At 45.1% G+C, this 18,766-nt stretch overlaps 1 protein-coding gene across 1 annotated transcript in view; it reads left to right on the plus strand.

Annotated features, from left to right (window-relative positions):
* Window positions 1-18,766, plus strand: part of LOC139746151 (putative neural-cadherin 2) — a 126,650-nt gene that overhangs the window by 74,019 nt on the left and 33,865 nt on the right. Inside the window, exons 7-9 of the mRNA XM_071657016.1 lie at window positions 3,026-4,673; window positions 12,618-12,851; window positions 14,592-14,767. Coding sequence (XP_071513117.1) covers window positions 3,026-4,673; window positions 12,618-12,851; window positions 14,592-14,767 — 2,058 coding nt within the window. The remainder of the gene's footprint in view (window positions 1-3,025; window positions 4,674-12,617; window positions 12,852-14,591; window positions 14,768-18,766) is intronic.

Below are 18,766 nucleotides of genomic sequence, written 5' to 3' on the forward strand. Positions count from 1 at the left end.
TAGTGGTTTAATGCTTCACTGTAAGTCTTGATGGTTATAATGCTTCATTGTAGGTCTTCACACGCTCTTTATAATGCTCCATTGAAGGTCCTCCTCACTTGTGGCTATAATATTCAACTGCAAGTCTTGGCTTAATGGTTAGGATGTTTCATTGCAAGGCTTCGTTTAGTGGTTTATAATGCTTCATTATATTCTAAAGTGGCTTGCTATAATGTTTTAATGTAAGTCTTCTTTAAGTTGGTTCTTTATTATTTTAACGTTCGTTGTAAGTTTTCGCGTTGATATTATAATCCTTCATCATACGATGCCACCGTACGCACGTAATGTTTCGTTGTAAAGCCCCGTGAATTGCTCTGGTAAAAGCATTGCGACAGCCCTCCACTGTGTAGTGTGTGTGTGTGGTACGAACGCAGTTTCGTTTCATAATCAGATATAAATAAGACAAGCTTTGCTAATAATGGTATTGATAATGACATCAAAAGATTTAGGACACATTCGTTCTTTATCCTGTTATTTGATTACCTCGTTTTCTGTATCATACTTTGATCATTTTTTTGTAGAATCATAAATCAGGAAAATGAGTTACCACGCCTCACGTGCAACTCTATTATTACTTACCTTTGATGATAAATGGCGATTCCAACTGCTATCATTTTTCTCTTATTTAATAGCAGGGTTTTAGGGTTGCCTGCTGTGATGATGATAAATTGCATTTCCTTCAACCCGCATTTTTCTGTTGAGTGCCAGGTTTTTTCGGAGAGGTGGAGGAGTGAAGCAAGTAACCATGGTCCATGCTCGTAAAATTGCTGTTTGCGTTTGGTTGACTATTTTTTTTTTCTTTTTTTAGAGGGGTAGGGTTCGATCCTCAACGGAGGTAGGGTTAAATGACAACTTATGGCTACTTTGATAGGAGATCTAGACTCGTAATATATATATATATATATATATATATATATATATATATATATATATATATATATATATATATATATATATATATATATATATGTATGTATATATATATATATATATATATATATATATATATATATATATATATATATATATATATATATATATATATATATATTGGAAAGGATCACAATTTTGCGCGTGATCAAGATATTCCTATGAGTCCACGGGGAAAATGAAACACGAAAAGTTCCCAAGTGCACTTTCGTGTAATAACATCATCAGGGGAGACACAAGAGAGAAATATAAGTCAGTTGATATACATCGAAGAGACGAAGCTAGGACGCCATTTGGTAAACATATTTACCAAATGGCGTCCCAGCTTCGACTCTTCGATGTATATCAACTGACTGTTATATTTCTCTCTTGTATCTCCCCTGATGATGTGATTATTACACGAAAGTGCACTTGGGAACTTTTCGTATTTCATTTTCCCCGTGGACTCATAGGAATATATATATATATATATATATATATATATATATATATATATATATATATATAGTTAATGGGATGGCCTTAATTAGAACCTCAATTGCCCGTTCCGTCTCAGCTAACATAAAAGAAAAAAAGATTCATTTGATTTGCAAATACAGTTTTTTTTTATATATATATATATATATATATATATATATATATATATATATATATATATATATATATATATATATATATATATATATATACAGTAAGTTTGCCTGAAAAAAAAAGTATGAACGCACTCATGAAAAAAAAGTATATGACATTTGTGATACATTTTTGTGTCCGTGACAACACCTGAAGGACGGTACAGTATTTGCTGGGGAGCTGTGTGTGTGTGTGTGTGTGTGAGAGAGAGAGAGAGAGAGAGAGAGAGAGAGAGAGAGAGAGAGAGAGAGAGTCGATGTCATTGTTATTGTAGCGTCCTGGATGGAGCCTAGAATGTTCGTCAGTGTAGCGTTCTGGTACGTTAGTGTCCGCAGTGTTCAGGATCCTGGAACGTTCGTCAGTTTAGCATACTGGATCCTCAAATGTTTGTCAGTGTAGCGCTCTGGATCCTGGAACGTGGCAGTGTAGCATACTGGAACGTTCGTCACCATACCGTCCTGGATCCTGGAACGTGGCAGTGTAGCATACTGGAACGTTCGTCACCATACCGTCCTGGATCCTGGAACGTGGCAGTGTAGCATACTGGAACGTTCGTCACCATACCGTCCTGGATCCTGGAACGTGGCAGTGTAGCATACTGGAACGTTCGTCACCATACCGTCCTGGATCCTGGAACGTGGCAGTGTAGCATACTGGAACGTTCGTCACCGTACCGTCCTGGATCCTGGAACGTGGCAGCCCGGCGTCCTGAATCCTGGAACGTAATCCTGTAACTGGATGAAGTTGGTCTGCCCGACTGCCTCCCGCCAGGAAACTCGTGTGCCTTGTTGTATCAACTTTGCATAAAGAAACATGAAACGTCCCCGCTTGACGATAGATGGCCGGCGGACGACCACGGGCAGGGGGGGGGGGGGGGTGCACGACCACTGGCAGGGGGGGTGTGGTAGTGTACGACCACGGGCAGGGAGGGGGGATGTGGTAGTGTACGACCACGGGTGGGCATGTGGTGGAGGTGCACGACTGCAGGCGGGCTCATGGCAGACAAGAGAGTTTAGGACTTAAGCCGCAAGTTGCTAGTGAACCACCCAGACTATGGTTACTGGTGATCACCTCCTGCAATCACTGAAACATTCTTTATCATTCTGATGACTCGGAAATGATGTTGAAAGTTGAAAAGCCTCAAACCATCATAGTTCATCGTTAGTGATTATTTTGAGTAGCCTGTAATATATATATATATATATATATATATATATATATATATATATATATATATATATATATATATATATATATATATATCTTCCATTCTTTATGCAACCAGTTTCCTATTTTTGCAATTCAGTCTTGCCCTATTTACCTCTCTGACCTTGTGGCTACTGTACGTCTCGTACCTTTTTTGTGTTAATTCCGTGTTATACGTGAAGGTGTACCGCATCACATGTATGTTCTTCTGTCATTGCAGCCTGTGGACCGTGACCCGCCGCTGGGTCGTGACACCTGGAGGGTCAAGGTTCAGGTACGGGACGGGCAACGGGTCTCACCCTCCCTGGCAGCCGTGTCCAGGGCCTCCAGACGACCCAGGGTCACGCAGGATCAGTACGACCACTCCCAGGGCTCAGGGACCGTGTCTGAAGCTTCCAAACGACCCATGATCACTCATGGTCAGTACGACCACTCTAAGGGCTCTGGGTCATCACCGGGACTCGATTTGGTCTCCCAGGACCCCGAGGTGGCAGGGGGCCCGTCCCTTACGTCACATAGACCAGGAGCGGCAGAGCGAGGTCGATACCTCTTATTGCAGGATGTCAGTACTCCAAAGGGGCGGTATTTCCTCTCCCGGGAGCCTTTGACGCCTCCCGATGCCCTTCTGCCGGAGGATGAGGAACACAAGGATGCAGGCAGGTATAAAGTGCGTGAGAGACCCGGCACTAGGAGAGAGGAGGCTCAGGGAACTGCACGGAATGGCGAGGCTGGGATTGTGTATTATGCTGGCGAGGCTGGACGAGGACGTGAGAGAAGGAAGAATGGTAAGAGGCCTGGCAGAACCCAGGAGGAGATCTTAAGTTCATCAAGACTTCAGAGGAGAAGAAATGGGTCCACCCGTAAGTGGAGAGCAGGAGAGAGGAGGAGGAAGTTACGAGACAAGAATCGTCGTCGAGGGAAAGAAGGAATGTTTGTGAGCGAAAGGTACAAGGTACATGGCGGCAGAAAACCCGGTGGTGTGGGAAAGAAAAGACTGGAATTACCCGATGCGACCAACGGAGCTCAGGTCAGAGGTCGTAAAGGACACCAGAAGTTGACCCCGGACAGGCGGGACGGAGGAGACATACAGATGGTTACCCAGGTCTCAGGTAACCGACGTGAGGACCAGGGTCATGCACGAGTCGCATTCAGAGGACCAAGACCCCTGAGGCTGAGGTATGTCACCCACAGAAAACGCCAGCCAATTAATGTTCAGCGCAAACTTCTGTCTGTCAGAAGCTTTTTGAAGCCAGAAACACCAGAGCCTCTTCTGCAGGACCAGGTGGACGGGGAGATACATGAATATACGACTCTCACAGATGGACCTGGGTACTCCATCAGTGAGGCTTTGCATTCTACAACTGACCTTAATGGCAGTGAAGGTCTTGAGAAACTTCAGAAACTAAGAGCTGACCAGCACCTGCCTGCAGGAGGTCCTGCAGGCACGAGATCTGCCTCAAGGAGTGGACCTGCCCCTCCTGGTGGCTCGGGCAGTGCCGTAGCATCGGAAGAAGGAGTGCCAGGCACCAAGACCAGTGCAGCAACCATCAGTAAACGCGAGGTGAACCAGGCGATGCCGAGGGAACAACGACAGCAGAAGACGAAGCAGAAGAAGCCTCTGTTGGAAGACCCCCGCTACGTCAAGAGGTTCGGAGCTGGGGCCGGAGGTTGCTGGGACCTCGACGCATTTTCGAACGGTGAGGAAGAGGCGCAGACGCGGGCGCAGCAGCGCCTCCGCGAGATGAGGCGAGGGCGGGTGCACGTGGCGGAGACCGTAGTGACTGTGGTGGTGAAGGACGTCAACGATAACGCGCCCGTCTTCCCCAACGTCACCATCTACGGCGAGGTCCAGGAGAACGGCCCCATCGGTAGGTACCCCCCACACGGCGCAGGAGAACGGCACCGTCGATAGGTACCCCCACACGGTCCAGGAGAACGGCCCCATCGGTAGGTACCCCTCACACGGTGCAGGAGAACGGCCCCATCGGTAGGTACCCCCACACGGTGCAGGAGAACGGCCCCATCGGTAGGTACCCCCACACGGTCCAGGAGAACGGCCCCATCGGTAGGTACGTTTAAAGTGATTTTCCTCATCATGTGAGAGTGGGTAAGTACTCACCTGTGGGTCAAGTCGATAGCCACCCTCGCCATAATCCTTGTAGTCGACCTCCACAGGGAGGACCTGGTAGGTAGTTCTACGTGGGCAGTGAGCGACCGCTTTGTGAAGACCGCAACAACTGTGGTAGTTATGTGCACGTTGTATTCCACCGATGACCCCGGAAATATACAACTGATATCTTAATGTCATGACGTCTATACAACTGTCACGCCGTCTATACAAATGTTACATCGTCTATACAAATGTTACATCGTCTATACAACTGTCACGCAGTCTATACAATTTTGTGAGATCACGCCAAGCTGGTAGGAAGAAATATTTCTAAGGAATTATGAAGACGTAAATGCCTGGTATATCCCTAATATGATTCTCTACGCTTAATACCACTGCAGTATAATGGAAGGTATACCTACTTCTTATCCTTAGGAAAAGTTTTAAAACTTTTATCTCGTTGCCTTGGCGCTTGGGTCTAAAAACACCGCATTGCTAATGAGATATTTAGATGCTGCAGTTGGCAGAGAGCCAGCCATAGAGCAACATCCAAATCCCTCCCATCCACTCTGGCCCGGGCCTCCTCCATCCCTTCATTTTTAAATCCTCACCAAGGTAATAGGAAGCGCCCGTCATACGGGTCCCGCGCACCGCCAAGATGGCCGCCAAACTCCCAACCGGGTGGAGGAAAAAATATATATTCGCTCTGCTGGTCTATCCTCATAGCGTTCTGATACGGGGGATCCGCGGGAGATTAGATCGTCATTAAATAGCAATAATTGCCTGACTGGATTATGGTAATGGACTCTGCAAGGCAGCCTCTGGGGCGTTAGTGGCTAGAGCAGATAGGGGATCATGTTTACTAGTCATGACCGCCAGAAATCCACACGCACAGACCATCGTAAAATTTCCGGGTTGGGGACGGGGGGGGGGGGGAATCTGGGAGAATTACATGGAGTTATTTTCCCGAGTATTATAAAGGTCTTAAGAATCCTTTAGCACACACACACACACACAAAAAAAAACTTTTGAAAGAAGACTTTTCACTAGAGAACGTGAAACTATTTATCTAGGATGGAACACATCTAGTGGTCTCTAGATGGAACTCATGCAGTGGTCTCTAGAGAACGTGGAACTATTTGTGTTGGGTAGAATACATCTGCTGGTCTCTAGAGAACGTGGAACTATTTATCTAGGATGGAATACATCTAGTGGTCTCTAGACAGCGTAGTACGGTCATCTAGGATGGAAAATATCTAGTAGTGCGGCAAACTTAGAAGGTAAGACCCGAACCTTTGGACAGGTTCATCTAGACCTAGAGACCTCCTGTGGAGAATGATCAGAGGATGGGAACTAAACAGCGACAGAATCATTACATAAAGTAGACCAGACGTCTTCACTTAACGCCATCACCACTTTAAACCTACGGGAAGGGAATCCTCGATGTAGAACCTCCGGAGGAATCCTCCATCGTGGAGGAGAGGGGGAAGCCCTCCGCTGCCACACACGGAAACCTGACGTCTAGAGCGGAAACCTCCCACCCACCATGGGCCGGGGGGAGAGGGGATGGGTAGTACGGCCACAGTGCAGACCCTGAGGTCATGGATGAAGTTAAGGGAAAACTAGTTGGCTTTAAGGTAAGGAAGCGCGCTGCCTCTCTCTCTCTCTCTCTCTCTCTCTCTCTCTCTCTCTCTCTCTCTCTCTCTCTCTCTCTCTCTCTCCGCGGTAAACCCCTTGGCTAGAGAGAGCGGGGCCTTTTGTCGTATCTGTATACTTCATACTCGAGTTTACCGGCCGGCCCAGGGATGTTTGTCGTTGTGTTGCTCCCGGGAAGAAAAATAAAATGGGTGTTATGGGAAGAGCTGTAGCATAGTGATCAGCCGGTATAACGTAGGGATGAGCTGGTATAACGTAGTGGTCGGCTGGTACAACGTAATGGTCAGTTGATATAACGTGAGGCTCAGCTGGTATGATGTAGGGGTCATCTGGTATGATGTAAGAGCTGTTATAACGTAGGTAGCAGATGGTAATTCGCTGCAGGGACAGCTGGTACAGGAGGCAGGGAGCTGGTTATGAAAAAGGTGGTGCGGAGTACAGATAGTTTAGTGAATTGCTGTTAACAGAGAGGCAATGGAAGTAGTCATAAGGCCAGCTATCCCCTCGCTGTTCCACTTGCCCGTTGATCCCCCTTCCCCCCAATCTGAGACCCCCCTGGAACTGCCATCAGTCTCCTTAAGCACCACCCCCAGCTGCTGTGGCTGCCAGACGTAAGAGCAGTGTTGGCTGTGCAGGTCCGCCATCCCCAGTTGGTAAAGTTATAGTTTGGACATAACATTACACACAGGTTTGGTTGGCTCTTCGTCTCGTCCACCCCCCCCCCCTTTTTTTGTTCATTATAGAGTGAAATGTTCTTCACTGTATCTCAGATGATGAGCTGTTTTGTTATTGCTGTGTGACCAAACAAAATAAAAAAAGCTTTTTCTTGTCTTTAGATTTGTGAAGTAGAACTGATATGATAAGCTTTTCCAGAGTGAGTCTTCCTCTTCATTCATACGTTCCTGATTTTATTACCATCATAAATAACTCCACGTCAGGTTGCCTTGAGCTCTTGCTGTTTGCTGAACAAATGTTTATGTCTCCTTCAATGAGATGAATTAATTGCATTTTGTCTCGGGAAGTTTTCATGACTGTTAATGCTTCACTTCAGAGGGAGGATTTAAGTGAATTACTGAGGTACTGTGATAATTATGATGATGTGTGTGTGTGTGTGTGAGAGAGAGAGAGAGAGAAAGAGAGAGCGCTTGCTGGTATTCAGATATGGATGGCTCCAGCGTGCCATCAACAGACTGGCAGTGAGTGTGCACACCGGCTTGAGTTGGGTGTGTGAATGTTTGCATGCGCTGCCATCCGCTGCAGGTTGAAGCAACCACCTTTATATGGACGTGTGATAAAGCTTTTCATTACAGGTGGTTGACGCTGGTAATTATGAGCCCTCGATATTTTTTGGGATTCTCAACACCCGAACACATTTCTGGGATATATATATATATATATATATATATATATATATATATATATATATATATATATATATATATATATATATATCAACGGAAATTGAGTTAACAAATGTAGGCTTTGATGTCTGAAGTTGTTAAAGAATGTGGGACAAGGGGAAACGTAGTTTGTGCTGATTCTATTTCTGATGGGTTAGTGTGGGCCCAATTTGCTGTTATGGTCAGCACTCCGCAGCATGTTGACAAATCATACCTCTGGTGTTTGCTTCACCAGCTCAGTAGCATTACGCCACACTGCTATTTCTGACGGATTAGAATTGAAACCATATTTTTCCATAGCTGTGGGATCTCAGTATTTCCCTCTTAGATTAGGAGAGAACAGACTGATCCCCAGTGCACCTATCATCTGCTTCTAGTTCAGCGTTCTTAAGTCTGCCTTTCCCAAGCTCCTGTAGGACCCGTGTTCTACCACGAAGCTTTTTCATGTACCTCGTCCCGTCCCTCAACCCTCCCCTCCCGCATGCTTTCACCATTTTGCATGTGAGCTTTAAAGTAAAGGCGACACTGTTATTTCGGAGAAGTATTTTTAGTCGTGCGTCCATTTGTTTTCGTGCCTGCCTTCCCACTGAAGTCTAGCAAGTGAATGGATGAAAGGAATGCAGTGTATGTACCATTGTTTGTTTGGTCCGTCTGTGGGGTCCCTCAGACGCGTGCGACGTGTGATGATGGTCATGCACATCATGACATTGTTGTGGAGTACACCAAACACAGTCGTGAGCACTGACTGGCCCGGTGGTGGTCAGTTGAGGCTTTGCCTCTCGCACTCGTGGGTACGGTACGACCCGTGGCCTCTGACCTGACCCAAAGCCATTCATCATTCCCAAGGGTCGCAGCGTCGTGCTCAAGGGTCGGAGCTTCGTGCTCCAGGGGTCGAGGCTTCGTGTTCCAGGTATGTGTTTATATGTCTGTTAATGATGTATTACACGAAAGTAACAGTGAGGATGAAGGTCTTCACGTAGAAACTGTAGTCCTCTGTCGACATATTAGAAGAACGGGTAATGGATAGGTCGATTGAGCAATAGATAGTGTCCACACGTCCGTGTGGTTCAGAGTGATGGATAGCATTGACGGATAGGGGTGTAGAGTTCAGGGATAGAGACTGTTCTTGTGCAACAAGGGAATAAATGATGCCAAGGATAGATAGATAGATAGATGCACGTGGCAGAACGCGAGGCCCAAGGATAAATAGATGTACGTGGTAGAACTGTACCTTTGGCTCACTTCCATGTCGCTGCTGTCTGTAGTAAAGAATTCGTGAGATTCGTGCAGGAGTGAGCGGTCTGGGTTCATTCGTAACAGCCCGGCCTGACCTCAAAGGTAACCTCCTGTGGGACCATCACAAGAGCTGGATGACCTCATGCCGTCTCCCGTCAGCCGAGATGAGGGACCAGGGTTCGACCCTCGTCTAGTACCAGTGGTTTCCCTCCCTTATTTAATTCCTCTCCCAGAGAATAATTGGATGAGAGGGTAAGGTGGAGGGTCACCCATGGTGTGTGGGGCCCTCCTCTGCCACCCATCACTAGCCTGGCCTTCCCCTGCCGCCCACCAGCAGACTGATCCTCCCCTGCCGCCCACCAGCAGACTGATCCTCCCCTGCCGCCCACCAGTAGCATGGCCCTCCCCTGCCACCCACCAGTAGCATGGCCCTCCCCTGCCACCCACCAGCAGACTGGTCCTCCCATGCCATGTGGCATGGCATGTCCATAAGATACATATCTAAGTGATCAAATTATGATAATTAAAGATTTTAGAAAAAAAAGGGGGGGGAAGGGAGGCGGGGGCAACTAAAGATGTAGTAAATAAAAAGTTCTATGAAGAGTTATGTATGAGTTTGACTGGATGACTAAGTTAAGAAGCTTTGATGCATCAAACCCGGCCCCGCTCCGGGCCTGACAGAGAGCGTGTCTCACCATAGTAAGTCTTGTATTAGAGATGAACGAAATTCTTGCGTGAAGAATTTGAGGCGTTCTATCCTTAACGTTCTTAGTAGACGAGGAGATGAAAGGCTCCTGCCTTTTAAAAAGGCTCAGTGGCGGTAAAAGTCCAAGTAAGAGAGAGAGAGAGAGAGAGAGCTGTGTCCTGGAGGACCACTGTCGTCCCCGGGGCCATTCCAGGACTTATTCTTTGATCATTTAATCAGCGTCTGATGACGCGTTCACTGCCGGCCAGCCAGCTGCCTGCGACCTCTCTCTCTCTCTCTCTCTCTCTCTCTCTCTCTCTCCCCACCTCCTGGCGTCCCACTCAGTGGCTCCCTGGATGAGACGGATGTGATACGAATGGTTTGTAGTCACACTTTCTAAAGTGATCTTACACTTTTTCTTTTATAAGTGGTTCACTGGTACATTGTCGGCACTTATAAAGCCCAGCAAGTCGATCTCTCATTCCTCTAACAGTGGAAAAGTTTGGGAAAGGACCACTAATGAATATCCAGTTCCCATCACTTACACTGACCTGTAAAGTATTGGTTGTAGTGGTGGTATTAGTTTTGTAATCAGCGGTAGTCATTACACAATGTTAGTTTTAGTCTCCGACCACTGGAGCGGGTATTTATATAATGTATATGATTTACATTTAGTATTAATACCTTTCCAGTGTTGATAGTAATTTCCAGGTTGTGGTGGTAGTGATGTAGGTGTTGTGGTAGTTCCCAGATTGTGGTGGTAGTGATGTAGGTGTGTTGGTAGTTCCCAGATTGTGGTGGTAGTGTTGTAGATGTTGTGGTAGTTCCCAGATTGTGGTGGTAGTGTTGTAGTAGTTCCCAGATTGTGGTGGTAGTGTTGTAGGTGTTGGTAGTTCCCAGATTGTGGTGGTAGTGTTGTAGTAGTTCCTAGATTGTGGTGGTAGTGTTGTAGGTGTTGTGGTAGTTCCCAGATTGTGGTGGTAGTGTTGTAGGTGTTGTGGTAGTTCCCAGATTGTGGTGGTAGTGTTGTAGATGTTGTGGTAGTTCCCAGATTGTGGTGGTAGTGTTGTAGTAGTTCCCAGATTGTGGTGGTAGTGTTGTAGGTGTTGTGGTAGTTCCCAGATTGTGGTGGTAGTGTTGTAGGTGTTGTGGTAGTTCCCAGATTGTGGTGGTAGTGTTGTAGGTTAGATCTGGATGACAAGTTGAGTCAATTTATTAAGACAATGTAGGCTGTGTGATTGCACATGACCGTCTAGAGACAAGGAAGGAGGCAGGATATCTCGAAACAAGGGAGGGGACAAGCTGTCTGGAGACAGGTGAGGGAAGAGACCGTGTAGAGACAAGGGAGGGGACAAGCTGTCTTTAGAACAGGGAAGGGACTGAACGTCTGGAGATAAGGGAGGGGGACAGACCGTCTGGAGACAAGGAAGGGAAGTGACCGTCTAGAGACAAATGAGGGGACAGACCGTTCCTAGGGGAGGGGATTGACAGTCTAGAGACAAGGGAGGAGACAGACCGTCCAGGGACAAGGAAGGGGACAGACCGTCTAGAGACAGAAGAAAAAAAGTGCCCTGATCTGGGTGGACATGAGACGGAGAAGACACAGCCACTGAGTGTGTGTGTGTGTGTGCGTGTGTGTGTGTGTGTGTGCGTGTGTGTGTGTGTGTGTGCGTGTGTGTGTGTATAGACGTAAGTGAAATAGGGTTCCATCAGTCGTGTTTATTTCCTTGTTATCATTTCGCCTGAGGTGCGTCTCTCTCACACCGAGAGAGAGAAGGAGATAGATAGATAGATAGATAGAGAGAGAGAGAGAGAGAGAGAGAGAGAGAGAGAGAGAGAGAGAGGCTCTTTCTGACGAGTGTGTTCAGTTTTCATCCAGGGGGGCGCGCGCGGCTTCATGCCCTCATGATTTTTCAATTTGAGAGTGTTCAGTCACGCGTGCAGCACATCACATTATGCCGGGTTGAACTAGCAGCGTTCAGCGACTTGTTCATAATTTCCCGCGCCAGTGTTACTCTCATCAGTGTTTTACAGGCGTGTGAACCTGACACACTAACGCTCAGTAAAGGTAACTTCTGCTTGAGTGATTTTGTTGTTGTTGTTGTTGTTGTTGTTGTACATTTTCGCCAGTTGGGAGAGAGTGGGAAAAGTGTGGAATAACCACTGGGGAGACAGTGGGAGCAGTGTGGAATAACCAGTGGGGCGACAGTGGTTGAAGAGGAAGTTATTTTCTCGTGTGGCTATGTTGGTTCCACTTAAGGAAGTGTTCAAGATACCACTTGTGTGGAACATGCTCCTCCCCACCTTTCTGTTCACAGTGTTCGCACCACAAGAACTGTGGAAAGTTCTCGCCCCAGTGGTGCTTGACACGTTCCTCCTCATGGTCGTGTCGTGTGGTAGAGCTCACGACACAGCAGAACACTGAAGACGGCCCGCTGGCCTGACAACATACCTGGCTAGGAATGATATACGGGACGCAACACCCTCCCTCACTCACTCCCTCACTCACTCCTGAGAGAAGGAGACAGACAGACAGAGAGAGAGAGAGAGAGAGAGAGAGAGAGAGAGGTTTCCTATCATTTGTTCCTAGATTTACTTCCCTATTTTTTCTGTGTGTGTGTGTGTGTGTGTGTTGCTAGATGTCTTGCTGCCGTTGTTTTTGTGTGTGGGTTTGACCTGTGCTGGTCCGGTGGCAGATGACACTAACCTCCTGCCGCGGCCACAGACCTGTCGGCGTGCGTGGTGTGGGCGTGGGACGCCGACGACCAGCAGGAAGGCACCAACGCCCGCCTCACTTACTCCGTCGAGAAGAACGTGGTGGACGAGCGCTCCGGCCAGGCCATCTTCGCCGTCAACCCCGAGACCGGCCTCGTCCGCACCGCCGTCTGCTGCCTCGACCGCGAGACCACGCCCGAGTACCACATCCAGGTGGTGGCCACGGACGGCGGCGGCCTCAAGGGTGAGTGTACCACCTGGCCAGAGGTCCTGGTGAGGCCTGCCACATCCAGGTGGTAGCCACGGATGGCGACGGCCTCAAGGGTGAGTGTACCACCTGGCCAGAGGTCCTGGTGAGGCCTACCACATCCAGGTGGTGGCCACGGATGGCGACGACCTCAAGGGTGAGTGTACCACCTGGCCAGAGGTCCTGGTGAGGCCTACCACATCCAGGTGGTGGCCACGGATGGCGACGACCTCAAGGGTGAGTGTACCACCTGGTTAGAGGTCCTGGTCAGGTCTGGTAGTCGACCAGGTGAGGCCCGGTAGTCGGCCAGGTAGTCCTGGTGAGGTCTGCCAGATGGTCAAGGGTCGTCATGAAGCCTGACAGCTGGCCATACTGAAGCCTACCAGGCGGCCAGTGGGTCATAGTAATTCTGTCAGCTGGCCAAGGGTCATGGTGGGTGTGTCAGCAGTTCAGGGTTCATAGTGGATATATATATATATATATATATATATATATATATATATATATATATATATAGTAATGAATGTAATTTGATACCATTAAGATAATTAATTGTATTGTACCAGAGGATTTTTTAGCTACATTAATAAATTCCTATAATTGCATGCATAATTATATTTATATATATATATATATATATATATATATATATAATTTTATACAGTGATGTTTTAATTTGTATTGAATACTTTATAGTTTTAATTCCATTTGATGTGTATGGAGAGGTAGGTACAATTAGAATAATGTGTAGGGTGGTTCATCGTGTGATAGTCATGACTTTGCTGGAGTTGAGTGGTAAATACTGCACGGGGAGGGAAAGGAAACTGAAGAGAGAGGAGAGTAGAGAGGGAAAGAGGAGGAGGTGAGTGGCAACGAAAGAGAGAGAGAGAGAGAGAGAGAGAGGGGGGGGGGACTAACGGGAAGCAGAGGTAGTGAAAATAACGAGGGAAAACGGCACTGGAGATAGGGAGGTGTAGAAAGAGTGGAGGTATAGGGGTGGTCAGGCGGGGAGACATGGTGAAGAGTGAAGGAAATGGAAGATGAGGGAGGAAGGGTGTGGAGCAGTTCCTGCCAGAGAGACGGACGGCATGAGAGGATCATCACTTTATGTTCAGGGGGACTTAATACACCACAAGGAGATATGATGTAGTATACCATGGGGATATATATATATATATATATATATATATATATATATATATATATATATATATATATATATATATATATATATAACTTAGTATACCACGGGGATATATAACTTGGTATACCATAGGGTTATAACAGTATACCACAGGGATAAGGTTCTATATTGACTGGTTATGATTGGATAGATGTTCCGCAGACAGTGTTTACATTCATTTGTGTTTCTCCTCATCTTAACCACGCCATTACGTCCTGTCGTTCATATTAACCACGCCCTTACGTCCTGTCGTTCATGTTAACCACGCTGTTAGGTCCTGTCGTTCATGTTAGCCACGCTGTTACGTCCTGTTGTTGATAATTTATGATAATTCAGTAAGGATTTAGTCATTCGTTAGGAAAGACCTTAACATTCCTGATGCATTTTTAACCGTAGTTAGTCTTTGTAGTTAACTAAACGGAACAGGGTTGGCTGTGCGTGGACGTGTTATTATTATAATACGTCTCGCTGAAGGAGTCAGGCGCTGGGAGTATGAGTGGAAAAAGGAAATTTCCTTTATCTTCTTCTTCCCCTCCTCTACCACCGCCACACAGGCACAGGTGCGGTGGTGGTGCGGCTGGCAGATGTGAACGACAACTCGCCGCGGCTGACCCGCGACCTGTGGCAGGTGGAGGTGGACGAGACCTGGGGCAGCGGAGGGGCCAGTAATGCGACTCTGCTGGTCGTCTCCACCGCTGACCACGACACCTCCAACTACTTCTTCTACCGGGTCAGTGTGTCACCCACCCACTTCCTTCACTACGGCCATTTTTTCCATGAACTATATATATATATATATATATATATATATATATATATATATATATATATATATATATATATATATATATTTGTCGCCGTCTCCCGCGTTTGCGAGGTAGCGCAAGGAAACAGACGAAAGAAATGGCCCAACCCACCCCCATACACATGTATATACATACGTCCACACACGCAATATACATACCTACACAGCTTTCCATGGTTTACCCCAGACGCTTCACATGCCTTGATTCAATCCACTGACAGCACGTCAACCCCGGTATACCACATCGCTCCAATTCACTCTATTCCTTGCCCTCCTTTCACCCTCCTGCAGGGGATGAGTCCATGAGTTTACGACTGTATATGTCTCGTATGGTATGTTCTGCGGGGTACCCAGACTCTTATTACTCGTCTATATATATATATATATATATATATATATATATATATATATATATATATATATATATATATATATATATATATGAGTCCACGAGGAAAATGAAACATAAGTTCCCAAGTGCACTTTCGTGTAATAATCACAACATCAGCGGAGACACGAGAGAAATATAACAGTCAGTTGATATACAACGAAGAGACGAAGCTAGGACGCCATTTGGTAAACATGTGATAAATATATCGTTACGCAACACTGGATAACGCTGTCTTAAGGTGGGAACGGGTATAAATTTTATGGTTGAATGAAGATTTAGCATATTTCTTTTTCTTAATCTCATCTAAGGGTAAGGGAGGAAGGGTACTGGCCCGCGGATCTCCTGCGGGTGACTGATAGGAGGGGTAAGGGAGAGGCTAGAAATATTACCTTCCTATATTATCACATTTTAAAAGTGGCGGGGACGGGGGAACAGAAGGATCAAAGCCAGGAATTTTATTCAAAGGGTCACCGTGTTACACAGTAACCATTGACTTACTGTGTTACACAGTAACCATTGACTTACTGTGTTACACAGTAACCATTGACTTACTGTGTTACACAGTAACCATTGACTTACTGTGTTACACAGTAACCATTGACTTACTGTGTTACACAGTAACCATTGACTTACTGTGTTACACAGTAACCATTGACTTACTGTGTTACACAGTAACCATTGACTTACTGTGTTACACAGTAACCATTGACTTACTGTGTTACACAGTAACCATTGACTTACTGTGTTACACAGTAACCATTGACTTACTGTGTTACACAGTAACCATTGACTTACTGTGTTACACAGTAACCATTGACTTACTGTGTTACACAGTAACCATTGACTTACTGTGTTACACAGTAACCATTGACTTACTGTGTTACACAGTAACCATTGACTTACTGTGTTACACAGTAACCATTGACTTACTGTGTTACACAGTAACCATTGACTTACTGTGTTACACAGTAACCATTGACTTACTGTGTTACACAGTAACCATTGACTTACTGTGTTACACAGTAACCATTGACTTACTGTGTTACACAGTAACCATTGACTTACTGTGTTACACAGTAACCATTGACTTACTGTGTTACACAGTAACCATTGACTTACTGTGTTACACAGTAACCATTGACTTACTGTGTTACACAGTAACCATTGACTTACTGTGTTACACAGTAACCATTGACTTACTGTGTTACACAGTAACCATTGACTTACTGTGTTACACAGTAACCATTGACTTACTGTGTTACACAGTAACCATTGACTTACTGTGTTACACAGTAACCATTGACTTACTGTGTTACACAGTAACCATTGACTTACTGTGTTACACAGTAACCATTGACTTACTGTGTTACACAGTAACCATTGACTTACTGTGTTACACAGTAACCATTGACTTACTGTGTTACACAGTAACCATTGACTTACTGTGTTACACAGTAACCATTGACTTACTGTGTTACACAGTAACCATTGACTTACTGTGTTACACAGTAACCATTGACTTACTGTGTTACACAGTAACCATTGACTTACTGTGTTACACAGTAACCATTGACTTACTGTGTTACACAGTAACCATTGACTTACTGTGTTACACAGTAACCATTGACTTACTGTGTTACACAGTAACCATTGACTTACTGTGTTACACAGTAACCATTGACTTACTGTGTTACACAGTAACCATTGACTTACTGTGTTACACAGTAACCATTGACTTACTGTGTTACACAGTAACCATTGACTTACTGTGTTACACAGTAACCATTGACTTACTGTGTTACACAGTAACCATTGACTTACTGTGTTACACAGTAACCATTGACTTACTGTGTTACACAGTAACCATTGACTTACTGTGTTACACAGTAACCATTGACTTACTGTGTTACACAGTAACCATTGACTTACTGTGTTACACAGTAACCATTGACTTACTGTGTTACACAGTAACCATTGACTTACTGTGTTACACAGTAACCATTGACTTACTGTGTTACACAGTAACCATTGACTTACTGTGTTACACAGTAACCATTGACTTACTGTGTTACACAGTAACCATTGACTTACTGTGTTACACAGTAACCATTGACTTACTGTGTTACACAGTAACCATTGACTTACTGTGTTACACAGTAACCATTGACTTACTGTGTTACACAGTAACCATTGACTTACTGTGTTACACAGTAACCATTGACTTACTGTGTTACACAGTAACCATTGACTTACTGTGTTACACAGTAACCATTGACTTACTGTGTTACACAGTAACCATTGACTTACTGTGTTACACAGTAACCATTGACTTACTGTGTTACACAGTAACCATTGACTTACTGTGTTACACAGTAACCATTGACTTACTGTGTTACACAGTAACCATTGACTTACTGTGTTACACAGTAACCATTGACTTACTGTGTTACACAGTAACCATTGACTTACTGTGTTACACAGTAACCATTGACTTACTGTGTTACACAGTAACCATTGACTTACTGTGTTACACAGTAACCATTGACTTACTGTGTTACACAGTAACCATTGACTTACTGTGTTACACAGTAACCATTGACTTACTGTGTTACACAGTAACCATTGACTTACTGTGTTACACAGTAACCATTGACTTACTGTGTTACACAGTAACCATTGACTTACTGTGTTACACAGTAACCATTGACTTACTGTGTTACACAGTAACCATTGACTTACTGTGTTACACAGTAACCATTGACTTACTGTGTTACACAGTAACCATTGACTTACTGTGTTACACAGTAACCATTGACTTACTGTGTTACACAGTAACCATTGACTTACTGTGTTACACAGTAACCATTGACTTACTGTGTTACACAGTAACCATTGACTTACTGTGTTACACAGTAACCATTGACTTACTGTGTTACACAGTAACCATTGACTTACTGTGTTACACAGTAACCATTGACTTACTGTGTTACACAGTAACCATTGACTTACTGTGTTACACAGTAACCATTGACTTACTGTGTTACACAGTAACCATTGACTTACTGTGTTACACAGTAACCATTGACTTACTGTGTTACACAGTAACCATTGACTTACTGTGTTACACAGTAACCATTGACTTACTGTGTTACACAGTAACCATTGACTTACTGTGTTACACAGTAACCATTGACTTACTGTGTTACACAGTAACCATTGACTTACTGTGTTACACAGTAACCATTGACTTACTGTGTTACACAGTAACCATTGACTTACTGTGTTACACAGTAACCATTGACTTACTGTGTTACACAGTAACCATTGACTTACTGTGTTACACAGTAACCATTGACTTACTGTGTTACACAGTAACCATTGACTTACTGTGTTACACAGTAACCATTGACTTACTGTGTTACACAGTAACCATTGACTTACTGTGTTACACAGTAACCATTGACTTACTGTGTTACACAGTAACCATTGACTTACTGTGTTACACAGTAACCATTGACTTACTGTGTTACACA

This window comes from Panulirus ornatus, chromosome 64, assembly GCF_036320965.1.
Source record: "Panulirus ornatus isolate Po-2019 chromosome 64, ASM3632096v1, whole genome shotgun sequence".
In the NCBI taxonomy this organism is placed as follows: domain Eukaryota; kingdom Metazoa; phylum Arthropoda; class Malacostraca; order Decapoda; family Palinuridae; genus Panulirus; species Panulirus ornatus.